Raw genomic sequence first — 26697 nt, forward strand, 5'->3', positions numbered from 1 at the left:
AGGGAGGGAGGCCTGGGATTAGCCCTAATTTACAGATGTGGACAGTGATACCCAGAGAGGTTAAATGATTGAAGAGGGACATGAACAAACCCTGGTGAGACCAAAGAAGGTGACAGGTTGGGAGGTTGGGCCCTGGAAACTGCAGGAGGCTAAGTCCAGATGAAGAAAGTGGGATGTGTTGCTTGGGGGAAACATTCACAGAGAATGTGGCCTGGGAGCTGTCCTGGGGCCAAGAGGGCAGGACAGACGTGTGGTTTGAGAGCCCAGGTGGGAGCAGATGGAGCAGAGAGCCAGGTGTCAGCTCGCTGGGAGGAAGGTCTTTGTGACCTTGGGGCGGGAGGCCTGGCGGGTCCCTGGGGTGACTATGCAGGCTGTGGGCTGCAGAGTCCAGCTCTACTCTGAGCCCTTCCCTTCTTGGCCTGGAGCCAGACAGCCCTACTTTTCCTCCCAGCCTGTCGGGTGTTCTCTGAAGCTCACCAGCCTCTCTGCCATTTCCATCTCCCCCGTGAACTTGGAGGCAGGGAGCAAACATCCCCGTGTTCACCTGTGGCCTGCTCACCTGTGGCCAAGGCAGAGTTTCCTATGGGCTGTCTGAGGCCAGGGCTGTTCACACCCATTAGCCTTTAAGAATAGCAACAAGGTGACGGGGGCTGGGCATCACGGGGTCTGGGGAGAAGGGCAGGAGGGATCTGGCTCCCCTAGCACACACAGGCACCCTGAGAACCATTCAGCCAGTGTTCACAGAGCACCTACTTCATGCCAGGCCCTGTGCTAGACCCTGTAGATCCCAGCGAGTCCTGGGGCATCATATCAAGTTGATCAAATGACCCGCAGTGAGAAAAACTTCTCCCTTACATCACTGAGCAGAGAGAGCATCCTTTGTCTTCAACTGGACTCTGTACTCCCAAGGTCAGGCCTTGGGACATTCTCCATGGTCACATGTGCCAGGCACCAGGTAATACTTTAAATGTATTAATTCATTTAGTCCTCACAGGAGCCCTATGAGGTGGGTACTACAGGTTTGCAAATCCCGAATCCAGAAGCCCTGAGAGCACCAAATTGTTCATGAGTTTGACACAGAATTCATTTAGTGGCAGCCTGGCCTGAACTGATGGGAGGTGACTGATGCCTTAGTTAACCTCTTAGTGAAAATAGTTTCCCTGCAGAGGTTTTAATGGGCTCGGCAAGGGATGCTGCCCCAGAACTGGCAGAAGGCATTAGAGAAGATATGGAAGAGGGACCACATGGCCTTTCTATAATTCAAAAGTTCTGAATTCCACAGTATACCTGATATTGGGGTTTTGAACCCATCTTATTATTCTGACTAACAGATGAAGAAAGAGAAGTTAAATAACCTGCCTATAGTCGTGAGCTGGGTTTGTCAGGCCAGCCTGGGTCATTCACTGGCTGCTGGCCTTCGCGTTTCTCTCATGATGCTTTTGTTTTGTTTATAATAATTTTATTTATTTTTGGCTGTGCTGGGTCTTCGTTGCTGTTTGGCCTTTTCTCTAGCTGCAGGGAGCTTGGGCCACTCTCCAGTTGCGATGCTCGGACTTCTCATTGTGGTGGTTTTCTTGTTGCAGAGCACGGGCTCTGGGGCGCTTGGGCTTTAATATGTGCAGTGTGAGGGCTCAGTAGTTGCGGCTCCCAGGCTCTAGAGCACAGGCTCAGCAGCTGTGGCACACAGGCTTAGTAGCTCTGCAGCATTTGGGATCTCCCGGATTAGGGATCTAACCCGTGCTCCTGCATTGGCAGGCGGATTCTTCGCCACTGTGCCCCCAGGGAAGCCCTCATGATGCTTGTGAACGGACAAATGGTTGGGTTTGAATTTAACATGGTGTTTGGGGCTCAGACTTCCCTGGTGGCTCAGACGGCAAAGCATCTGCCTATAGTGCGGGAGACCTGGGTTCAGTCCCTGGTTCGAGAAGATAGCCTGGAGAAGGAAATGGCAACGCACTCCAGTATTCTTGCCTGGAGAATCCCATGGATGGAGGAGCCTGGAGGGCTACAGTTCATGGGGTCACAAAGAGTCAGACATGACTGAGCGACTTCACTTCACTTTTGGGGGCTCAGAAGTTTGAGGTCATGTCTGCTCATTCCCTGTCCTTCCTCCAGATGGAGTGGTTCTTGTGGATCCAGAGTATCTCAAGGAGAGGAGAGGTGAGCTGTGGCCCCTGCCCCCAGCCTGACCTCCAGGCTGGGGCCTTTCTGACTCCCTGGCAGAACACTGGCAATAAGAGAGGCAACAAGCCCATCCCTGCCCCTCCCCACTGGTTCTTCCCATGACAGCTCCAGTCAGCATCAGAGCAGGTACTCCAGCCCCCTGGGGCAGCCCCGCCTGTACCCACTTTGGGAGACCCTTTTCATGTCTGAGCCCTTTACATCAACCCATCGTGACTGTTGTAAGGCTGGGGGATGCAAACGGAGCAGGAATTAGGGTCTTATTGTACAGAAGAGAAGACTTATTCCTGACGCAGTCAAGGGATTGTCTAAGGTCAGCAAGAAGACGGGAGGTGGGGGTTGGGTGGAACAAGACACTGGACCTTCCAGACACCACCTAGCACTGGTCTCCCCACCCTCTAATCTTCCCAACGTGCTTCCCGGCCCCCATCGACCCTGTCGGGCCCTCTGCACACGCCCTGGACTGCAGTGCGGGTGGAGAAGGAACGAACCCATCCAGCAGTCAGCCCTCGCCTCCTCCCGGGCCAAGCACCTGACACCCTTGTCCCAAGGGCAGCACCGCCCTCCCCGCAGGAGCTCTGGGACAGACGTGTGCCTCCGAGAGACTGGCAGGGGAGCCGGTTCCCGGGCTGCAGCTGGCACTCTGTGTGGGGGGCATGTTTGCTACCCTTCCTGGCCCCTCCTCAGCACCCCCTTGCTCCCACAGTCTATGTGACGCTGACCTGCGCCTTCCGCTACGGCCGGGAGGACCTGGATGTCCTGGGCCTGACCTTTCGCAAGGACCTGTTTGTGGCCAACGTGCAGTCTTTCCCGCCGGCCCCTGAGGACAAGAAGCCCCTGACGCGGCTGCAGGAGCGCCTCATCAAGAAGCTGGGCGAGCACGCCTACCCTTTCACCTTTGAGGTCAGGGACTGCCAGCCCCCGGGGCCCCATTCCAGAAGCATCACTTCTAGCAAGCCCTCTGGGCAGGCATACGGGGGCAGCTGGGGCAGCAGCTCCAGGCCACGCAGTTTGCCCAGCATACACTGGGGCCAGGGCACTGGCACTTGGGCTGCCTGGTAAGTGTCTCTTCTCTGGCCGCTGCCAGAGGTGTCACCCTTACCCCTGCACTACCACCCGGACCCTCCCAAGTCCAGGTCATCGGTGGGAGAAGGAGGGGTCGAGGGGGGTGCTGCAGAGAAAGAAGGAGTCCTTTCTGGCCCCTGGGTCACCGCAAGGCTGTCTCCTCCTTCATACTGGCTGCCCACTAACCCTGCTTCAACCCAACTCCCAAACAAGAATGGCAAGTACTGGATTTCCCTGCTCAGCTGCCTTTCCATTCCAGGATTCTGGATTTTCAGTTTCTCAGACTCTGATTCTGTGATTCAGTGAAATCCCCTGACTGTGAGAGTCAGAGAAGGAGAGAGGATAAGGAGCCATCCTCTCTGTTATAGACGTATTATGGCTGCTGTAACGAACCATTGCAAACCTAGTAATAATTAAACCTGCCAATTAGAATACAAATGTGTTATTTTACAGTTCTGAAGGTCGGAAGTCAAGAACAGCTCTCATGGGCTAAAATCAAGTGTCAGCAGGGCTGCATTCTCTCTGGAGCTCTGGGAGAGAAACTGCTTCCTTGCCTTTTCCTGCTGCTAGAAACTGCTCACATTCTTTGGCCCCTGGCCCAGCCCTTTTCCATCTTCAAAGCCAACAATGGCCCGTCCATTCTTTCTCGAATCCCATCACTGTGATGCTGACTTTTCTGCTCCCTGCTTTCACTGTTAAAGATGCTGTGATTATGGTGGGTCGACCTGGCTAATCCAGGGTGATCTCCCCATCTCAGGATGCTTCACCGAATTACACTGTAAGACCCTTTTGCCCTTGTAGGTAACATTACCGCAGGTTTTGGAGATTAGAATGTGAACATCTTCAGGGGCCATTATTCTACCTACTGCAGTGCACATCATAGAAAGACCTTTTCAGCTCTTGTTCTGTGGGGCTATGATGCCCTGAAACCCTTGGCTTTATTGCAGGGGCCTCTAGTGTAACATGAGGCATAGCTTAGCATGTTCTGATGGCGTAAACATGGTCTGTCCTGTGAATTGCCTAGTCTGATGGAAGGGACGTGGTCAGTCCTTAGGGGCACTGGTCTGATGAATGTGTGTGGGGATGGGAGACCTGGAGAGGTCAGTGGTGAATATGACAGGTCTCTCTGTCCTCTTAACAGATCCCTCCGAACCTCCCATGCTCTGTGACTTTGCAGCCGGGACCTGAAGATACAGGGAAGGTGGGTCACCCCTCAGGGAGCATCCCTCTGGGTTCAGGACACTGTGTCCTCAGGTCCCCGGCTCTCTCTCTGTCTGGAGGGTGCTGGAATTCTCCCTGTAGAAGCCTCCTCGTGTGTAAGCTAGGCTGATCCCACCTCAGATAAGCAGTCTTTTCAGACAGGGCGGCACATATGGCATCACCCTCACACCCTACACTCAGTTATGTGCCCAGGGCCTCTCCCAAGTCACTCTCGCTGGCCTTGGTGTTGGCTGCAGAATGTTCTCTGGCAAACCGTCTGGCCTCACAAACCCTGTGTGGAGGGGAGTCATCACTGTCTCACAGGTGGGGAAACTGAGGCTCAGACGTAGGTGACCCCACGAGTGTTCCAGGCCTCGGAGCTTGGAGCCTGTTTCCTCATCTGTGAAATGGATGTGATGGGATGTACCTCACCATTTGGTCCAGAGGGTAGGGCGAGATGTTGAAGGAGTGCCCAGTGCAGGGTCTGTGTGGTTGGGGTGGGGGTGGGAGGGTGGGTGGTCCTAAATAGGACTGCTGAAAGGCTTGTTGTTATTTCTGGGCAACTGCCTTGTTGGGGACCGTGCCCCCCAGACAGCCAGGACTCTGGAGCGGAGCTGGTCACGGAGCAGCTCTGTGGGAGGGTCAGATGAGGGAGGCAGCTCCGCACAGGCTGAGTGCAGGGCTCCTAGTCAGACGAGGGGGTCAGGCCTGGGGAACTGATATTCGCATCCAGCAGCCCTGTTAAATGAGAGGGTGGGTAGGCCGTGCTCAACGGAGCCGGCCCTCTCCATTGAGGTCAGCGACCCTTCCCTGCAGGCCTGCGGTGTGGACTACGAAGTGAAAGCCTTCTGTGCGGAGAACCTGGAGGAGAAGATCCACAAGCGGTGAGGAGGGTGCAGCTTCTACCCGCCTGGGTGCGGGCTGCCTTCTGGCAGAGGGAGGGAGACAGACAGGCACGATTCAGTCGGAGGAAGACAGAAGTAACAATGCCTGGAAGTGGGAGAGGAGGGGCCTTGCATTCCAGCCTTGGAAACTCCAAGGGCACTGGGGAAGGCTGGCAGGTGGGGAGGGCTTCCTGGGGGAGGTGGCTCCATTACCCTGACTCAGGCCTCAGCACTTTTTCCTTTGCATCACTGTACCCACTTCCCTTATCGCCCTGCCTCTAATCTCTTCCTCTCCAGACTGCATGTCCTTTCATTTTGTTTTGGAAAAAAATCTGAAATTTAGATTGTTTTAAACAGTGAGCAAGATGTTTCCCGGCCAGCTTGGACCCCCATTTCCCAGTTCTCCTGGGAGGTCATCAGCAGGAGGTTGTGGGGGTGGGGTAGGGGGTGTCAATAGAGGCTTCTGAACAGGGAAGGGAAGTGGAGAAAGTGAACCCACCCAAGGCAGAGGAGGTCTGCCATGTCTCAGAGAGGGGAAGCATTTTCCTGGAGAGACACAGCCCTGGGCATAGACAGCCCAGGCCAGCAGCCAGAAATAGCTGGCCCTGATTTATGGGGTGAGCTGCCCAACCCTGCTCTCATACCTGCCCCTCCTGGGGTCGGGTTTTGCTTTGCTTCCTGGCAAGGCTGGCCAGGGTCCCCAACTCTGCGTCCTGCTGCAGGCTTCCAGAGGACGCAGCATCCTCTTAGGGAGTGGGCTGAGTTTGCCACCTGGTGGTCATATGATGCATTGCACATCTCCAACTCCAGTTGGGCAACTTACAGCATGTAGGGAGATGGGACCTTTGTCCCTTGCTTCTCCGTTCCCCGTTTCTTCTTAAGATTTGCGACCAGGAGAAAGGAAGGGCGATGTAGGTTGTGGTAAGTAGCCTACCTAGAGCAAGGAAGGGGAGGCAACATTGAGAGCCAGCACTCTCAACCTATTACCATTTTGACATTTTAAGTCCACACCAGAATTTACTAATAATGATAGAGCAACTCACACTTACCAGCTTATTAGGTACCAGACACAGTTCAAAGTGATGGACATGTACAAACTAATTTAATCCTCACAACAACCCTAAGAAGTCAGTCCTGCTATCATCGCCATTTTACAGATGAGGAGACTGAAGCATAGAGGTTAATTTACTCAAGGTCATATAATTCATATGGGGAGAATTAGGGCTTTTAAAAAAATGATTTCTTTTTTATGTAGATCATCTCTAAAGACTTTATTGAATTGTTACAATATTGCCTGTGTTTTATGTTTTGGTTTTTTGGCCGTGAGACGTGTAGGATCTTAGCTCCCCGGCTAGGCATCAAACCTACACACCTCCTGCATTGGAAGGCAAAGTCTTAACCACTGGACTGCCAGGGAAGTCCAAGAGCAAGGACTTCAACCTTGGTTATCCAGCTGTAGGAAATGGAGGTGGCTTATTTGAGAAGTGGGAATGCTGGGACTCCACCTGACTGAGTCCCCATCCCCTCACCAAACCTTGCTGGCCCTGTTTCCTCCCTGCGCCCATCATGTTCATTGAGCCCCACCTCATCTCTGAGTGTCCATCCTCTCTGAGTCTTTATTCTCTGTACTGGCCTCTCTCCCGCTAACGGAATCTGCCCCCCCGTCACTGAATTCCATCGCCTCTCCACGCCCTCATATCTTCCTGGGGCCCTTGTCCCCTGTGTATATTTTTATTTAATAGCTATTTAGTAGGTATTTGGGAGAAGGCAATGGCACCCCACTCCAGTACTGTTGCCCGGAAAATCCCGTGGATGGAGGAGCCTGGTAGGCTGCCCTCCATGGGGTCGCACAGAGTCAGACACGACTGAAGCAGCAGCAGCAGCAGCAGCAGGTATTTGTTATATCGCAGCCAGCACTGTCTTAGATACTGAGAATACAGCAGTGAACAATTTAGACAAAAACTTCTGTCCTTAAAGCAGAAGTCCCCACCCTTTTCGGAGCCAGGAACTGGTTTCTGGCCAAACAGGTTTCTGAACAGGAAGACAGTTTTTCCGTGGCCCAAGGTCGGTGAGTGGCTGGGGGGTAGTTTGGGGATGATTCAAGTGTGTTGCATTTATTTGCACTATTTTCCCATTACTATTACATAAGCTCCTCCTTTGATCATCAGGCATTAGATACCGGAGGCTGGGAACCCCTGCCTTAAAGGGCTCATACCATTAACGACATAAGGGATGCAGAAAGTGGAACATGGTCTCTTTCTCAGCATCCTGGTTGTGGTGGTTTAGTTGCTAAGTCATGTCTGAGTCTTTGTGACCCCATAGACTGCAGCCTGCCAGGCTCCTCTGTCCATGGAATTTTCCAGGCAAGAATACTGAAATCTTCCAGGCAAGAATACATGGAATCTTCCAGGCAAGATCCTTCTCCAGGGGATCTTCCTGACCCAGGAATCAAACCCAGGTCTCCTGCATTGCAGGTGGATTCTTTACCAACTGAGCCACCAGGGAAGCATCCTGCTGGCTACCAAAACACAGATCCACATACAGTACTGTCGTGGGGTGGCTTGGCCTCTGATGGGTGGGCATTCAGACCAGGAAAAGATCAGAGTGGGTGGATCTAGGAAGTTTCCTGAAAGAACAGGTGTTTGGCTGAGCCTTGCAGAAGGAAGCAAATGAGGGCAGAAGCTGGAAGAGAGTGTTATAGGTTGGGACCTAGGGTACGCAAAGCTTCAGAAATAGGACTAAAGGGACCATCAAGCATGACAGTGAGGACCTAGAGGAGGCTGGGGACTCCCAGGATGGAGGAGGTTGGAGTGGGACCAGATGGTAACAGGGCCCTATGCCAACCTTTGCAGTTTGGACTGGAGTCCAAGGAGATGGGAACCATGGCAGTCTCTTGAGCAAGAGAAGGATGTGAGGGTCACAAGGGAAGGGGATGGAGGCAAGGGACTCTGGTCATCATTTGCTCTGCCCATGTCCACTAGGAATTCTGTGCGCCTGGTCATCCGGAAGGTTCAGTATGCCCCAGAGAGGCCTGGCCCCCAGCCCACGGCCGAGACCACCAGGCAGTTCCTCATGTCGGACAAGCCCTTGCATCTGGAGGCCTCCCTGGACAAGGAGGTAGGAGGTTGGGGCTTGGCATGGGTAGGGCTGCCCTCCCAGGGCTGGAGCCTTAGATCTTAGCTCTCTCACAGCCTCTGGGGTTCCTTGGGTAGGAGCTTCTGGCTCCAGCCCAAGGACCACAGGGCTCAGGGAAGCTGAGACCCCCTTGGGAGATTTGGAGAAGCCTCTGAGAGGGACTGAAGGGGTGACGGGGTGGGCATGAGCCTAAAGGATGCAGTTGACTTCAGAAGTCAGTGTGCCTTCTGAAGAGTCCTGGGTCCTGGCCGTCTCCCTGCATTCCCATCCCCCTTTGAAGTGTGAACACCCCCTCTCCCTCTCAGGGGCACAGTGAAGGCAAGTGCTTGGGCCAAGATATAAATCGAGGCTCTTCAGTGAGGTTTCAGAGCCAGTTCCCTCACGGAGTGGGTCAGCCCCTCCCCACCTCTCTCCTGCTTCTTCCAGATCCTCCCAGGTCTAAATTCCAGGCAGCCAGAGCTGGCAGGGACTTGATATATCACTTACTCCAGCCCCTCCAATGGACAGCGGGGGAAACCTAGGCTTAGATAACCTGTCCAAGGCCTTACCGCTCTCATCTTTATTATTGCTAATATTACTGTTATCATTACTTTTGGTGACCGACCCAGGACTGGAGCCCAGGATTGTACTGTGCTTAGTCACTCAGTCATGTCCAGCTCTTTGCAACGCCGTGGACTGTAGCCCACCAGGCTCCTCCGTCCATGGGGATCCTCCAGGCAAGAATACTGGAGTGGGTTTCCATGCCCTCCTCCAGGGGATCTTCCCAACCCAGGTCTCCTGCATTGCAGATGGATTCTTTACCATCTGAGCCACCAGGGAAGCCCAGAGCCTAGGATTATTACCTTCTAATTCAATTATCTTTCAAGGTCCACAGAGGAACTTAAGTCTAACATGCCTGGTGGCTTAGCATCAGTGGGAAGTGACTGATGAGCTTGGGGCCAACGTCAGAGTGGCCAAGGCCTGGGGAACCCCAGGAGATGTGTGTGGGGCCTCATCTCCCTCCCCTTCATCTAAAGCTTTGGAATCTTCCCCCCCTCCCCGGCTACTTCTTCCACCCCCAGATCTACTACCATGGAGAACCCATCAGCGTCAACGTCCATGTCACCAACAACACCAACAAGACAGTGAAGAAGATCAAGATCTCGGGTACCCAGGCGGAGGGCCAGTCCAGGGGATGGGCAAGGGGACTCCTCCCAGGGGTTGGGGGCAGCCGAAGGCTCTCCCTTTGCTAACAGCCCTGTAAATAACTACTAGCCTGAAGGGAAGACTAAGGCCTGCTCTAAGCTGAAGGGTAAGGCTTTTGAGGCTGCTTACTGGCCAGGTAATGAGTTTACTGTTGAAGCCCTTCTTCTAAGTTCCCTTGACAGAACTGTCCTTGAGAGGGAGATTTTTGGTTATGGAAGGAAGTGGGCCTGTTCAGGCTGCCCTTTGGGTGGAGGATGGGGTCCATCTCCTGCAGAAACTCCTGGTGGCCTCTGGCTGTTACCTGGGGCTGAACATCCCAACTCAGAGAGCCTGGGAGCCCTGGACTCACCCACCGCGTTTCCCTTTTTATCTGCAGTGCGCCAGTATGCAGACATCTGTCTGTTCAACACAGCCCAGTACAAGTGCCCTGTGGCCATGGAAGAGGCTGAGTAAGTGAGCACAAGCCCAGCCTTGGATGGGTGGAATCAGCTGGGGAAAAGAGAAGCCCTGGGTCCAGTTATAGGTCCAGTAGCTCTGCTCCACCTGGCAGAGGGTCTGGCCTTAGACGTGCTGCTCAGCGTAGATGGCCCCGAATAGCTTTTTGAAAAACCACCCAGCCACTTGGTTTAGCTACAAAGAAATACATGCTCCAGTCAGGGAAAAGACCCACCAAAACTAGAATTCACTAGAGCTTGTGAATCTGCGAGGAGCGGGGCTATGGAAACCTAGATTGCCTGGAGCCTTCTGCATCGGGGTTGCTGCTGCCCGCAGTGTGCAGAGAAGGAAGTGGGGGCAGAGAGATGTGACTTGCTCAACCTCACAGGGCTGGCCAGTGGCAGAGCTGGGGCTCCAAGGCTTGCTGCACCCCAGCTCTCTTATTGTTGAAAAGGGGCTGGGGGGGTAGAGCAAAAGTAGGTAAAAACTGAACAATCCAAACACCTTACACACGATGGATAGAGATGAGATACAGCAAGTAAGGTCTTCATTGTAGAACTTAGGAGGTGAATGATCATTGCACAATTCTTTCAGTTTTCCTATATGTTTGAAATTTTTTCACAGTAATACGTTAGGGGAAAAACAGGCCACACTCTCTCCACTAAAAAAAATTATCCTACTCATACAGCACAGGGCAAACAGTACAATGAATTTTTAAAAACTTGCAGCTGCCTAGAAACCACGAATGAAGTTGTTGGGTCACCCCAGAGTCACTGTTGTTTGCATGTGGAGCAGAGACGTCCCCTTTTGGGTGGCAGTGGTCTCCCTGCCAGAGCTGGGCCTAAAGGTGGGCCCTTCACAGGGGAGGGAGGCTAGAGTAGGGCTCTGTGTCCTGGATGGGCTGGGGGTGAGGCTGGGGTTGGCTCTGGGGGCATCTCCACACTAGTCTCCCTTCTTTCCAGTGACACAGTGGCACCCAGCTCTACGTTCTGCAAGGTCTACACGCTGACCCCCTTCCTGGCCAACAATCGAGAGAAGCGGGGCCTCGCCCTGGACGGGAAGCTCAAACACGAGGACACGAACCTGGCCTCCAGCACCCTGTGAGGACCCACCCTCCCTGGTCTCAGGCTCCCCACTGTGTGTTAGTCGCTCAGTCGTGTCTGACTCTTTGTGACCCCATGGACTGCAGCCTGCCAGGCTCCTCTGTCTGTGGGATTCTCCAGGCAAGAACACTGGAATGGGTTGTCGTGCCCTCCTCCAGGGGATCTTCCCCACCCAGGGATCGAAGCTGGGTCGTCTGCATTGGAGGCAGATTCTTTATCATCCTCCCCCAGATGGATCCACACCCACCTTGGTCCCAGCAGGGCCAGCACAGGCTCAGGCTACCCTCTCCCCGACCATTGTCGAGGGCCCGTCCTCATGAGCTTGAACTGCCAGGGCAGCTGTCACCTGATCCCACCCCTCTCCAGGGGTGCCCAGAGAACACGATGGACCACTCCACCAGGCTCCCTTAGTCGGTGCCTTGCCCAGGGGAGGGTGACATGGAGAGGCTTTGTGCAGGAGGCAGCAGCTCCTGACCTGGTTGTGTCTTCAGCTGGATAGAGTGCATCCCTGAGGCAGAGCAAGGCTGGAAGGAAGGATGGCAAGAAGGAAGGAAGGGTGGAAGGGGCTTCTGGAAGGATCCTGGGAGGAGAGGATGAATGAGGATGGGGTCTGGGAGTCCAGAGAGATGAGGGTGGTGAGCTGGGCTCAACCACATGTGGAGGTGTCTTGGAAGGAAGGGATCCCAGGGATCTTACCCCAAGGTCACCACTGCCTCTCTGAGGCTACCCTGCTTTAATGGAAACCGGGGGATATGAGGACCCCTCTTGCCCTACCTGCTGAGGTCTGGCCCTTCCTGGGGCCTGACCCACCTCTGCAGCACCTCCCTTCCCCTGCCCACTGCCCCCTCCTCTCTGCCAGCAGCAAGAGAAAGGGAAGCCACCCAGCAGGAAGAGCCCACCCCTTACCTCCTTGCTGGGACTTGGGCTCTGGGAGGGAAGGAGCTGCTTCCCAGGGCAGCACAGCCAGACTTGGGGCCCAGTGCTCTGAGTTCTTGCTCCCCAAGGGCAGACCTCACCTTTCTCACACACCGGGCTCCGCCTGCACCTGGTGGCTGAGTGGTCAGGAGAGGGACCTACGGTGCTGCCCTGGCGCAGCCCACCTGCCGTGTCTCACAAGACCCATGAACCGGCTTCCCTATGTCACCTTGCAGGTTAAGGGAAGGAGCCAACCGGGAGATCCTGGGCATCATTGTTTCCTACAAAGTGAAAGTGAAGCTGGTGGTGTCTCGTGGCGGGTGAGTGCTCCAGCCCAGCCCAGCCCAGCCCAGACCCCAGAGGGTGGGCGGTTAAGTCCCTGATGGCCACACCCACTACCCCATTCTGCCTACTTGCTGGATCTTGTCTTGTTCCTCTTCCTTCTCCTCCACCCTTTTCCCTCTCCTGCTTCAGAGGCTTTCAGCCCCTCTCTTTTCCTCCCCTCTTTCTCCCCTCCCCCTTTTCTTCTTCCTTTTCTTTTACCTCCTCCTCCTCTTCCCTGTCCCTGGTCTGGGCACACGGGAGGTGGCGGGAACTTCCTAAGAGTCTGTGCCATGGGGTTTCCAAGGGGGCGCTGTGCCCCTCATCACATATCAGGGCACAGCACCCACCATACCCCCACTTATGCACAGGCTGATCTGCTGGGGAAGTGGCTCAAGGAGCTCAGAATCCCAGAGCTGGCTTGAGGGTGCTCTGACTGTCCCATTTTACAGATGGGGAAACAGAGGCCAAAACAGTTCCTCACACATTTCCCGAAATCTCCTTCTCTAATCTCAGGTCACGGGCTGGGTGCTGGGGTAACGACAGTAAACCAAACATATTCCCTGATCCAGAGCAGAGTCAGGTGGAAGCCCAGAAAGAATTCACACTTTTCCCCATATACTGAGCCAACAGGTTGTTATAAATCTAGAATTAGGATTTCTAATTTGTCAGAGGGATTTTTTTAATTCATAAATTTCTTTGAAAAGATTGGAAAGCTAATAGCATTAAACATCAAGTCTCCTTTATTTTTAGAATAATGCCTCCTGCGGTGGTGGTGTATAATACTGGCCTTGTATTACAGGACATCTCAGAATTGCAGATCTCAAATCCTGTGTCCTCTGACTCTTGCAAGACTCTGTGGGTCTTGTGCCTCAGGCTCCTTCTTGAGGCATCCTCAGGGCATCCTGAAGTACTTCCTTCTGCCATTGGATAGCCCCAGCTTCCCCAGGGCCGGCAGCACAGGGCTGAACTTGTGTGTCTCCTTTACAGATGAGGACCCTGGGGCTGCCCTCGCAGGGAGTTTGGCTGAACCGGGCCTGGTTTCAGTCCCTCTGGCAGGGCTCACACCACTTCCGTATATCCCTGATGAGCAGTTACACCTGGGGTGGGTGGAGTGTGTCCCTGGGTCTATACTACCCCTAAGTGTGGTGAATGAACGTGCTTTCTGTTTTCTTCCTCTCTGAACTCTCTCCTGACCACTTCTTCCGCCTCCTCTGACCCACCCAGCCTGTTGGGAGATCTTGCATCCAGGTAAAGCCCCTCCCTTCAACCTGATCAACCCACCTTCCCGAAGGGCCCAGAGAGCATTGTCCTGACCGTCCAGAGCCACGGGCCCTGGGTAGGAAGGACTCTTAGCACTCAGGTTTTTGATTGCCAGGCTCAGGCATGTGCGGGGACTAGGACTCTCTCCGGAGGGGCTGGGGAGGTGCTGTTTCCCCTTTCAAACCTTGCCCTGCTCTTCCATCCCACCCAAGTGACAAGGACCTTTGCAGACAGCAACATGGGCTTCAGTGATCTGGGGACTGGCCCCCAGTCAGTCTGTTTTACAGGATGTTTTGGATAAACTTAGGCTTTGTGGTTTTCAAACCCTTCTACATGAATGAGAACTAACTTCTGGCTGAGTGTTGCTAAGAAGTCCTGAGGAGCTCTGCTTCTGTAGACAAGACTCCTTGGAACCAGCTGGATCCACGTGCATTTTCCACACATTCATGTGCCCCAAACCCAATGGTTTTGCTTCCTCCTGTCCCAGGAAGCTAATATTGCTCATCCCAAGAAACCTTAGTCCATTAGGAGAAGGGAAATTAATTCAATTCAACTTGATTCAATCTAATTCAGTAAGGAGTTCTTGAACCCAGGCTTGAGCCCAGCCTTATGAGGGAGACTGAGGTCCCAGAGAGGAACCAGACACACTCCCTGCCCATGATTGCTTGTCACCTGGTGGAAGGAAGGTTAAGGTCCACATTCTTCCATCCATATTCCGGATGGCGGTCTCAGTCTTCCACCAGCTTCCATTCTGATAGCTCACTTTCCCAAGTGAACTGAAGAAGCTGTCCTCTTTGGAAGCAAAAAAAAAAAAAAAGGCAAAAAACAAAACCAAAAGTCAAACAAAAAAGCCACATTGTTTCAATAGCTTTATGAAACCTCCATGTCCCTGTTGAGGGGAAGTCATGATTCTGGCAGGCACAAGCCTCACAGTTTAACCAAGCCTTTTACCTGCATTACCTCCTGGAAGTGGTTCTAGAAGGTGAGTAGAGTTAGCGCTGTTTTCTAGGTGAGCTCAGTGAGACTTAAAGATGTAAACTGCTCGTCAGTGAATAGAGGGGCCAGGGGGGGAGCATCCCTTCCTGGTTGCATAGTTGGTTCCCCTGACCACTTCATCCCCTGCCCCATCCTTCCCTCAACCCGGGCCTGGCAGCAAAGTCAGGAAGGTGATGTGCCTGGAGGTGCTCAAGGTTGACAGGGCCTTGTAGGGTGACACTCCCCTGCAGAGTAGAGGAGCTTTCCAGCCTGCTTTTGTCCAGAGTGGAGAGAGAAGGTGGGTGGAATCACCTTCTCAATTCCAAGTTGTTATCACACAGGGTTAAGGGTGTGAATTAGGGAGTCAGAATCCTCAGCCTGTCACTTTCTTTTAATAGCTGTAGAGCCTTGGACAAGATACGTTTTCTCCTTGGTCTCAGTTTCCCAATCTGTACATTGGATTTAATAGTAGGGTTGTTGTAAAGATTAACAAGAGTGATTCTAGAGTACTGCTTGGTGTAGAGTCAGCACCCTGTCAGTGTCTGTTCTTGTTATTATTCTGTCAATCAGGGTCAAGGGCAGAGAAGCCTGGTCAGAAGCTCTAGCCAGTAGCACCTCCTCTCCCATCCTTCCACCCCCATAGGGCTTCAAGGCTCTGAGCACAGTGTAGACAGCTCTGTAGACAACTGAGACCTGGGTCCCATCCAGCTTGAATTTGATTAAACTGACCTCAGCAGTGCATCATCTAGATTGCAGGGGGCTCGGGCCACCTGGGCGCTTTCATAGGAGCCCCCTGGAGATGTTGAGAGAGAGGAGAGTGAGGGTGGGAGGAGTTTCAATCAGGAAGTTGGGAAGGGCAGTGGCAGGGGAAGCTGGGCTGTGACCATTGGAGGTCCGCAGGATCTTGGGGCCCCTCTGGAGCTACCCGGTAAGCAAGATGCATGCTCACTGCCCCGTGCCACCTTCCAGCTCATGGAAATTCAAGGAGCCTTCTCAGATAAGGAGAAGTTTCCATTATCCCAGATAGGCTGATGCTCAGAGAGTGATGGGACTGGGGCTTGGGGCCAGATTTCCTGCCTCTTGGTCCAGAGCTACCTCCTCTGATCACAAAACCTTTCCCAGTCCTCAGACTGATGGGGCATTGAGTCTGGCCTTGAGTCTGGGATTGGGCTCAAGGCTCAACCTATCTGGGTCTCTTTCAGTGATGTGGCCGTGGAACTGCCTTTCACCCTAATGCACCCCAAGCCCAAAGAGGAACCCCCACATCGGGAAGGTAAGCAGAATCTGTGGGTTCCTGGAACAGGGTTTCCCTGTCACCCCACCTTGCACTGAATCAGCCTTCAGCCCAGGGTCACCCCTCTTCCCCAGTTCACAGGATCTTTTTTAGGCCCACACTCCTATTTGCATCTGACTCCCTGGTAGACAGAAAGGTCTGGCTGTGTTCTGTGTGGGCTGGGGGTGGTGAGGGTGGTGGGAAGGGCCATGCCAGGAGCCCTTGTCTCGCATCCAGGCACAGTTGAAGGGTCTGCATGGATAGGATGATATCTGGGCACACCATCCCAGTGATATTTCCAAGTGATACCAGATTGGTCATATTTCATTAAACTTAAGACTGTTTCAGTCAAAAGAGACATTGTAGCACGTACTGCAAAGAAAGAAAAATGTCCCCATAATTAAACTATGAAATGCTAATGACTGTAAAACATAACACAAGTTCAGAGATGTGAAAATGTGGATACATAGTTATATTAGTGAGTCAGGCATGCAATAAATGAATCTAAGTTGTGTTGGAGACATGCCAAAAAGAGCAGGGTCCAGAAATTTTTCTGTTCCCCTGGTGCTGCTCCCTAGTCCTCCTTGGCTCTCCCTGGACCCTCCTCCCTTCATTTAAGCTGATTTGGGGTGTTTCCGAGACCAGGGACCAGCCTTGGCTTCCTCACTCCCGCTTTCTCCCTTCCCTCCCCTACCTTAGCTTAGTTGTTCCCGGGGTGAGGACCTGTGCCCACCTGCCCCCTCACCCACTCGCCAGTAACCCATGGGCGGTCATCTGCCCTGTGTTTAGTTCCAGAGCACGAGACGCCAGTAGATACCAATCTCATAGAACTTGACACCAAGTAAGCAGAACCCTGCCTGCAGACATGGGCGGAGCGGGCTTTGGGCGGTGGGCGGGGCTACCTGGTTATTTGCGTTTTATGCTAATTAACCCCGAGGAGCAGCGGTCTAACCCGTCTGCTGAGAGCCGCCTCTGCTCGCCTCTTCAGCAACCCGCTTGCCTGCATGTGACTTGAAGGACCCTCGGTGCCTGTTCCTCTTCCTCCTGCCTTGGTGGGGTCTGTCTTCCTCCCTCGTCCTTGCACGTCCGTCAGTCCGTCAGTCCGTCATTCCGTTCGTCCATCCACAGCACCTGCTCGGCTGTCACAGGGCTGGTTTGTGGCCCTGGGCTGGGACCCTCCTGCTTGGCTGGTGTCCAGCCAGTGGAATCAGGCTGTGGGGTGGAGAAGGTTCTGGGGATCTTGTTGTTTCTGACTCGTGAGGACCAGTATGGGTGGCCCTGTGGTCAAAGGCTGTCACTTCACAGGACAGTGGCCGGAGGGGAGGACCTGGGCAAACATGAACCACCTCCAGGGCCAAGCAGCTTTCTCGCTCCAGCTCCAAATCTATGCTTCCTTTGTCCTCCAGGAGATATGTCGGGTCTTAAGTCACCCCATGGAGGATACCCCGTGCAGTTGGCTGAATTCTGTGGGGCCGGGGCCTGGAGAGTGGGCCCACGTGGACATGTTTTATTAGTAGAAGGGAACTCACTGTTCTTAGAGGCAGCCCTTAGCCCTGGAACCCTTCTCAGGCACCCTCTTCTCCACTCACATTTTTTCTGCTCCCCACCCCTGTTGGGCTTTGCCTAGCCCCCACCCCAGCCCCCACAGACCCCGTGTATCCAAGATCCCTCAGGGTAGAATGTGAGCTGACATTTCCCTGGAGAAAGGGCCTTTGGGGTTTTCTCAGAAAACAGGAATGCTTCCTGAGGGTAGTTCTTCGGGTGGGGGTGGATGGGGTTTCCTGGGCCTGTTCTTGGGGGACTCAGAATATGCTGTGAAACCGCTGTCGGCCTGGCCTCTTTGTGGAAATAAGTTCCTCCTCTGCCCCTAACCCTGCCTCACTCCCCGCCCCCACCCACAATTTGATGTGTGCCTGAACCCCAGCTTCTCAGGAGCTGGGTCAATTTCCAGCCCTTAGCAAACTCATGCCTCCCTCTGGTATTTCTGCAACTGGCTGGTCCCACTGTTGTTGATGGGCATCCAGATGTGCTGGCCTGGCAGGCCTTTCTATCCAAGACCAGTCCCGGAGGACGGCCTCTGGGTCCTGCCGGGCTGTGCAGGCCCTCCGACCCCTCTGGATAAGCCTCCTCCCCCTGCCCTGCAAACATGCCTGTTTTCCTTGTCTTTCCCACCAGCGATGACGACATTGTGTTTGAGGACTTTGCCCGCCAGAGACTAAAAGGCATGAAGGATGACAAGGAGGAAGAGGAGGATGGTACCGGCTCTCCGCGGCTCAACGACAGATAGACTGGGGCCGCCCTCCCTCCGGGCAGCTCCAGGTCCACTCTCTCGCACTAGGATGCTTGTTCGTCTTCTTCCTGTCCTGGCTCCCCCTCCCCTTTGTTCTTCCAGTTTCTACCAGGGGGCCCCAGCGGTCTTCCAGGTCACGGTGGCGAACCCCTGGCCTCAGGATTGGCCCCCACCACCATGCCAACAGGGCCACAGGCAGCACCCTTACCCTCTCACTGCATCACTTCTCCATTCCCCCTCTTTTCCTATGACCCCCAGACAGGCCAGCACAGCTCTGGCCTTCGGATTTGACTCGGGATGAGGAGCAGAAAGGGGAAGATGGGGCACAAGGGCTTGGCGAGGTGGGGATGGGGGCTCAAGACGCGTGAGAGGATGTGGCCACTGTCCCAGGTGATGAATACAGTTCTGGCAGCTAAAACCGCTTTGAAGGCCACCCTCCTCTGGCTGGGAGGGGACAGACCCATGGATAGATTGTCCACACAGATTTGCTCGAAGTTCAGACCCACCAAACAGCTGTCTTCTTCCTCCCTCGTCCCTGCCCCCTGTTCCTCTGTGGCTGACAGTGACCTTGGTGAAGGTTTGTAGACCCCAGGAATGGAGCAAAGCAGTTGGGCTGACTTTCTTACCAGCAGTTACCTTGTCTAAGGCAAGTCGTGTGATGTAGCCCAAGTCTATTTCAGTGCCATCAGGATGTAATATCCTAGCTGCCTTGTATTTTGTGTGTGCGTCATCCACAGATATGCACAGAGTGCGACAGAGAGAAGGGAGGGGCCTTCGGAAAACACCACGGTCTTGAGGAGATGTCCTGAAGGGTGACTCTGAGATGGGGGCGGGGTGGGAAGGTGAGAGTCTGCCCAGCCCCCTTCCTTAAGAGGGATCAGCGATCTGGTGGGAGGCAAGGCTGAAGGGCCAGAACGACTGAGGCCACCAATGTCTTCCTGCCCTTGCAGGTCTCCAGGGCTGGACTTGAAGAGAGCCCCTGAGACCACTGTGTCCACAGTCAAAGGGGGTCCTTCCATAGAAGATGGCAAGGTCCACTGAGTTGTCCTTACCTAAAAGGAAGGGGGACTCCTTTGTTTTCTTGGGGAGCTGATGACCACCCCCCCTCCCAACACACACACACACACACACACACACACACACACACACAGTGGTTCCCAGTTTCATGGGTGTGCAGTACCCATGGGCTGATGTTGGTGTGATTAGGACATTGGGCATACTTCCAGGGCAACAGGGCAGGCAGACAATGAGGCAGAAAGTGTTAAAAGTTATCTATTTTTCTCTGACCTTTGATGCTTATTGCCGTGTGACTTTGGGCAAGTTCCTTTCCATGTCTGGGCCTCAAGTACTTCACCTAGAAAACCAAGGGGTTCGACCAGGTGATCACAAAGGGCCCTCCCAGCTCTGCCTCCAAGAATTTGTGAACATCAGAGTTTCTGGTCTGGTGGGTGGAGCCAGAACCACTGATTCTGGTCTGTCTGCCACCAACGAGGATTCACTGAACCCCAGGGGTGGCAGGGCAATAGAGGGCACCTAGCACCACCACCCTACACCCACTCCAGGCCTCAGAAGGGCCCTTCTAAGGTCCCTGGGCTGGGCCAGGGTGGGGGGTTGCCTGATGGCAAGCTGTGGCTGTAGTTCGCATGAGCCGCTTGGCCCTAGGGATCAAGTATTACAGAAGGTATTTGTATTTGCTGAGGCGTGGCAGGGGGAGGGGAAGAGAGCTTGTGAGAGGCCCTGCACTACTTCACCCCCTCTTTGGATGTCCTGAAGTTTGCCTCATACCCAAGCAGATGTATTGATTAGCAGGGCAAGGGGATCTCTTCCTCCTTCTGTCCGTGTCCCATACTTGTGAAAAGGGAGATGGCCAAGTTTTATTATACAAGTTGGATCTCAGCTCTTCAGTTCAGCCCCTCCTGGGATGGACTTTGCAACCATTTTCCATGGTGAAATTACCCAGTTCATATGCCTGGCACTGCACCCCAGCCCTTCCCTGCTGAATCTCACTCCAGGGACCCCCACTCCAGGTCAGAAACAAGTCAGCTTGGGATAGTCATACTCCCCCAGTCAATTCTAGGGTCCCAGCTGCATCCAGTCCCTCCCAGAGCTTGCCGGACAGCTTGTACCTCATTGGGCAGCTGGAGAGTTAATGAATTGTTGGAACCAGGTATGGCCAGCATACGCTCTTCAGGGTTGTCTTCTGGAACCTTGGGGCTGGTACAAGACCCTTTAGGATTTGTGGTGATCCCTTACCTACAAATAGACCTCTCTCCATGTGACTAATGCAGTCACACAAAAGCTTTGTTAGGCTGGTTTCTTAATCTCCTTCCACCTCAAAATCACACTGACCATTTTGGGTTTATCACAGTGCTGAACTGAAATTTTCCAGCTGCAAAAAGCATCATGGGCCTATTTAACCTTTTATTTCCTCTTTGGGCCCAGGACTACAGATGAGCAGTAGTCAAGTTCATTTGGCTTAACCGTGCTTGGTTGATAACTTCTCCACTTGGTGCTAAGCACTGGAGACACAGAGTTGGGTCAGTCCCAGCCCCTGTCCTCAGAAAGTGGTCAAGGGAGAGTTATAGGGGAAGTAATGAGGGGCCACGGCGTTCAGGGCTCCATGGTTGCTGCTAGCCCGTACAGTGCCTTGATGTGAGTTAGAAACTGCCTTTTCCAGGTGGATTCAACCCACTTAGGAATGCACAGCTTCCCAAGTGGTCACAGGCTGGAGTTCAGCCCCACACGTCCATGGGCTGAGTGCCCTCCTGCATAGCCATGCGTGGCAGCACAGTGAACACACAGGCTTCTTCCTGAGAAAGGCCCAGATTATCTTTCCAAGCCTCTGGTTGGCTCCAGACCCCACCCCGTCCTGCAGCCCCTTCTCTGCAGGGCCCCTCTCCATCTGGAGTCAGCCTGTCCCGGTGAACCCCTGCAGTGAAACTGGGGGTGGGGAGCCCCACTCGGCTCCAGGCACCAGCCCACAGTCTTGCTCTCTCTGTCCACACATTTGTGGCCTGTGCTGACCACATCTCTCCACACTGAGATTTTGCAGTGGGTGGCATGTAGATAGCAGTCTGGGCAGGAAGGAAGAGCATGGCCTGGATGAAAGTTTACAGGCAGAGAGCCAGCTGGATTTCCTCACCTTCCCAACCAAGAGTGGAGTGCAGTCCTTGTGAAGATAAGGACTGAATTATTTGGCTGGACTCCACCAGCCTTCTTGGTCTCAGAGCCCAGACCAGCAAGGTGAGCTCACTTGGGTCTTGGTTCAGCTGGGGGAATTACTGACAAGCTGGTCCCACATGGTGCAGTGAAGAGTACCCTGGCCCAGAAGTCCATGATGCCTCTCCCCACTGGCTGTCGCCACGCAGCCTAGGAGCCTTGAATGTCTCATTCAACCCCCTGGGCTTGGTTTCTGTAACTGTAAAATGGGACAATCATTTCTTTCCCACCCAACTCAAGGGACTTGTGAGGCCCAAAGGAGATGAAGATCAGCTCTGTAATTTGCAAATGGCTGCTCAGGCCATGGCCCTGCCACTGTGCAGGAGCAGCCCAGGGTCACACAAGAAGTGTGCTGCCAGTTGAGCCCTCCCACCCACCTCCTCCATCTCTTGCTCCAGTCTCACTTAGGCAGAGGTCAACCAGAATGAGAGGAGGCCAGTTTGGCTTTGATCACCCAGCTGAGAAGGAATTTAGACACTGCCCCCCCCCCCCCCCCAGGCCGTGATCCCAGCAACCAAAACAGAGAGACATGGATGGTGTCAGTGATTGGGGAGCTGGGTGCATCTTGGTGTCAGAGGCCAGGAAGGCTTGGATCTGATCCCAGTTTAGGAAGAGCCTCCAGCCCCCAGGCCTAGCGGGGCTGAATCCCCACCCCCACCCCCCGTACCCTGCTGAAGAACCCCAAGGGTGAGGTGGAATAGAAATTGCCTGCCCCTTCAAAGTGTCAGGCCCCCTCCAGGATCAACCAGAGCTGCCAGTTGTCGCTTCTTGGTGACACATGGGAGGGATTTGGGCTCAAGGAAAGCCCAGGCGTCTTAACTCAGATCTGAGTTCCAGCTGACTCATCCCTGGTGGTGTCAGCAGCCCACAGAGGCAGCTTCCCTCCTGCCAGCGACTGGGGACTGAGCATCCTCCACCCATCCTGGAGGAAGGCATTAGGCCCCAGTCTTGAACTCTCCTAGGGTCCCTTGGACATAGGCCTATAATCGTTCTGATGTTTTTAAAGTCAACATGGACCAAAACAGACTCTCCCCACCCTCACACGTAAGCCTGCCTTGTTCTCCTGGCCCAGGCAGCTCCACCACTTTTGTCCTCCTTCCAGGACTGAAATGGCCTAACTGTGGAGCAGGATCCCCACCTCTACCACTCCTCTGCAGGCTCCCTGCACAGTGGCTCCGGGGAGAGGCCCATTGAAGGGGGAACATTCTCCCCCTCCACCACCCATCACTCTCTTCCAACTCTTCACCCCAAAAGGGAAGTCAAAGCACAGGTCCCCGGGACCCATGACCCATAGACTCTGAAGCACTTGTTTTCTAACCAAGTGCTGTGGAACCCCTGTATCCCACAGAGCTTTGTCAGGGGCTGCTAAGGTGGGAAGATGGGGTGGAGGCAAAGGCTATGTCTCCAGCCCTCCCCACCCCATCATTCCTACTTCCACCGGAACAACTCTTCTTTTATCTGTCTTGCCTATCAAGGTTTCACCTTCAAACTTCTCTTGAAAAAGAACTTCAAACCACCATTCTGAGGTTTGATCCTAGACCAGCAAGCACAGGTTCTATTCTTGCTTTTCATGTTGGAATGGCCCTAGCATTCCAATAGAAAGTATCTTCGTATTGGAACTTGCATCACAGACCCAGGCCCAAACATTTGCTTATTCACATACACACACACACACGTACACACAAGTAAACACGCAAACATTTGATGGTTTTGTAGCTCACCCCCACTGAAGCTCTGGCCTGGGTTTGACTTGGGTGGGGGCCTGGTGCTGTGAGGATGGGTCTTGTCCCTGATATTGGCCCAGGCAGTGTGGGGGACCGTGAATGAAGCAAAGAGGCCCAGCCCCACCCCAGGACTTGTGTCTATGCCCCAGTGTGACACCTGACTTTCCTTAGCTGGGCCCATGAGATGACAAAGGAGCAGTGTGATAGGAAGAGAAAATAGAGTTGGGTTCCTCTTTAATATACAGCCAGATGGAGGAAAGTCCAGATTTCAAAAAAGAAATGCTGAGGGAGACTATGACCAAAGTCCCTCCTATGAAGGCAGAGTTCCTCCAGATGCCCTTTAAGCAGCAAATCTCCCTGAAGCAATTCTAATAGGATTCTGTTCCCACATTTGCAATCAACTGTGTGTGGGCTACAGGCGGGTCCCTGAAGAGAGGCTGGTCCCTCCACCTGCCATCCCCCTAATTCTCTTCTTGCTGGCCTGCCCCTCTGCCCAGGTCCCTCACCAGGGCTGACTAAGAGGTGGGCACTTTGGAGAGACCTGGACCAGCCCTTGGCACAGAATCCTGCCTGGCCCCCACCCAGGGAATCCCAGGTGAAAATGTGAGACTTAGGCCACAGCAAGCCACGTGGCGTGGGAGAAAAAGTGCCAAGTGCTATTCTGTGTTCAGTTCAAGTGTGCCCTTGAGGTCCTGACATCAGTTCCCTCTTGTGTAAGGTGGAGACAGTGTCAGGTTTTGCCCACCTCAAAGGGATTACTGCAAGGGTCATGGGAGAGGTGGGTATGAAGGGGGACTCACAAACTCAGGATGTATCATGGCCTGCTCTGCAGATCCAAGAGCGCTTGGGATACATGTAGGATGACCATCTTCCTGGTGCATCTCTGCTCAGTGTTGGGGTCTAGCCACAGTTGCTGGGGGAGGGGGCTGCCTCTTCCTTCCCAGTGGGAGCCGGTGCTCAGCCGGGGCATGGGGAGTGACAATTGACTGAGACTGGTCTCCAGGTCTGTGGTCCTTCTGTAAGTGATTCTTTCATGATACCCTTATTCCTGGGCCACCTTCCAGGTTCATCTGTTTTACCTGTGGCATTCCATATTATGTCAGATAAGTTATTACAGTTTATCAACTCTTAACAGGACAAATGAACAAAAGAACCTTAAGTAGGAGACCATTAAAGGTCTTTTGTGACAGATGCCGACTGTGCTTTTATTTCTGTATCATAAGCCCATGGCAGGACATAGACCAGAAAATGCTGTCCAGCTGTCCTGGACTGGCTGGGTCAGGTGTTAGTTCCAACTCCAACCAGGCTCCTCACAGCTTCTCCTCCCCTCACTGCCACGTAGCAGCCTTAGGGCCTGGGGGAGCTGCCAAACCTCTGACCCGTCTCAGACACCACTGGATCCCGTGACTCCTGCTTTGCTCCTAGGATAAAGCCATCCTATCTTCTCTTTGGCATTGCTGGCCTCTTCAGCTGGAGTCCTGCCCCAGTCCCAGCCTGGTTCTCATTGAGGTCTCTTCTCCTGCTCTGTTGGATCTCCCCAAGGTCACTTGGGTTTTGTATGACTTACCCACTGCCTGTTTCAAAAGAACTCATGGAGGAGTGGTGATATGGGTGAGGAAGATTCAGAGTCCTAAATGATAGGATACTGTATTCATATGAAAGGAAGGTGCTGCTGGATTACAAGATAAGTCTTCTAGGAAATTGGTCATATATGTGAAACAAACTTTTTTTTTTACACTCCTATAAAATAACGTGCAGCTTAGATCAGTGCATTGCCCTCCTGGTTGGCCAGAAGGTGGTCTATTTCCTCTGACTCTCTCTTCCAGCTAGAGAAGGGTGGTGGAAAGACACTGACATGTGAGTCAGGAGACAGGAGCTAGAGCTTTGATTCTGCCCTCCCTCATGGTCTGTGTCAGTCCAAGTCCAGATAAACAAAGCCTATGCCAGTATTTACGAAGAAACTGGTTATAAAAATGTTGCAAGAGTTGAAAAGGGCAACCCAGGTAACCACAGGAAATGACTACCACCTGTAGGGTGGAAGGACAGGGAGAGGAGGTGGTGTTACTGAGCCAAGTACCAGGGAAGCCCAGTAGGGATGTGGAGGGAGAGGGTATCTGGTGAATCCAGACCATAGAAGAAAGACCTCTGTTCCTGGGATGCTTCCAAAGCAGAGAGAGTGGGAGAAATACTCTGGTTTCTTCTCTCCTGCACTCCTATTGGCAGACTCTTAATTAGAAGCTAATATTCACAGAATTGGGGAAATGTAGCCTGCAATGGTCAATGTCTTGCAATATAGAACAGGGGGAAATCAGGGGATTAGACCTGAGACCAAATAAATGACCAGCTCTTTAATCCTCTCATCGAAAAAAAACAGAAATAATCCTATTGGCCTGGATACCACCATTTAGGAGCCCTGACACCTGAACAGGAGCCTAAACATGGGAGAGGTGTTCACTATTGTCTCTTTAGTTTTGAGCTTTTCTCCTGCTGTCTCCGTCTTCATGGCATTTTGAGACTTCATTTCTCTTAGCTTTTTAAAAATTTCAGCATAGGTGTTTCAAATTCTAATCGAGACAAAGTCCACTAAAACCTGTCTCTCCTACTGATCACTTAAAAACTCTGGACAAAAATACAAAACACAACTACCTAATGACTCTGAAAATCAAACAAAAGCAGGCAGGTGGTCCAGGGGAGCACAACTTTGGAAAAGGAATCTGCATGGTTTAAATTTCCCATTTATGGATTTGTGTGGAAATTAGAACCACCACCAACAGAAGGTGAGACACAACTTTGGGTCTGAAACTAAATTAATTGATTTCTTCTTAACAACAACAAAAACTCAACATTAACCCAGAGTCTACACCATATAACATTCACAGAATCCAGGATACAATCTGAAATTACTCAACGTACGAAGAACCAGAAAAAGAGGATGAATGATCAATGAGTACGTGCTGTGCTCAGTAACTCAGTCGTGTTTGACTCTTTGCAACTCCCTGGACTATAGCCCACCAGACTCATCTGTCCATGGAATTTTCCAGGCAAGAATACTCCAGTGGGTTGCTATTTCCTCTTCCAGGGGATCTTCCCAACCCAGGGATCGAACCCACGTCTCTTGAGTCTCCTGCATTGGCAGGCAAACTCTTTACCACTGCACTGCCTGGGAAGCCCTCAATGAGGATGCATGCTCAATATACAAAAATCAATTGTACTTCTGTATAGTAACATTAAACAGCTGGATCTTGAAATTTAAAAGACGATGCCAAATAAAAAGACAACACCACCTACAATAGCACCAAAATGGAAATACTTAGGTGTAAGTATAGCAAAATATGTGCATGATCTCTATGTACATCTCTAAAGCAGCAAATATTGAAAGAAAGAAGACCTGAACAGATTGAGGCATGTACTATGTTCATGGATTAGAAAACTCAATATTGTTAAGGTATCGCTTCTTTCCAAACTGACTATAGATTCAGTGCAATCCAAGATCTCTGCAGGATCTTTTTTACAGATGTAGACAAGGTAA

At 52.8% G+C, this 26697-nt stretch overlaps 1 protein-coding gene across 7 annotated transcripts in view; it reads left to right on the plus strand.

Annotated features, from left to right (window-relative positions):
• The window catches only part of ARRB1 (arrestin beta 1), a 77657-nt gene extending 53300 nt beyond the window's left edge, over positions 1-24357 (plus strand). For 4 of the 7 annotated variants that reach the window (XM_025266417.3, XM_044929361.2, XM_006074076.4 and 1 more), the window contains exons 4-16: positions 2116-2160; positions 2888-3084; positions 4388-4447; positions 5263-5330; positions 8312-8447; positions 9527-9611; positions 10027-10099; positions 11048-11185; positions 12340-12423; positions 13652-13675; positions 15865-15935; positions 16725-16776; positions 18111-24357. In XM_025266417.3, the coding sequence (XP_025122202.1) occupies positions 2116-2160; positions 2888-3084; positions 4388-4447; positions 5263-5330; positions 8312-8447; positions 9527-9611; positions 10027-10099; positions 11048-11185; positions 12340-12423; positions 13652-13675; positions 15865-15935; positions 16725-16776; positions 18111-18222 (1145 nt within the window). In that variant the 3' untranslated portion in view covers positions 18223-24357. Of the gene's footprint in view, positions 1-2115; positions 2161-2887; positions 3085-4387; positions 4448-5262; positions 5331-8311; positions 8448-9526; positions 9612-10026; positions 10100-11047; positions 11186-12339; positions 12424-13651; positions 13676-15864; positions 15936-16724; positions 16777-16923; positions 16993-18110 lie in introns of all 7 variants that reach the window. The other 3 variants (XM_044929363.2, XM_044929364.2, XM_044929362.2) reach the window with 3 other exon arrangements.
• The last annotated feature ends 2340 nt before the right edge of the window (positions 24358-26697 follow it).

This window comes from Bubalus bubalis, chromosome 16 (assembly GCF_019923935.1).
Source record: "Bubalus bubalis isolate 160015118507 breed Murrah chromosome 16, NDDB_SH_1, whole genome shotgun sequence".
Lineage (NCBI taxonomy): Eukaryota > Metazoa > Chordata > Mammalia > Artiodactyla > Bovidae > Bubalus > Bubalus bubalis.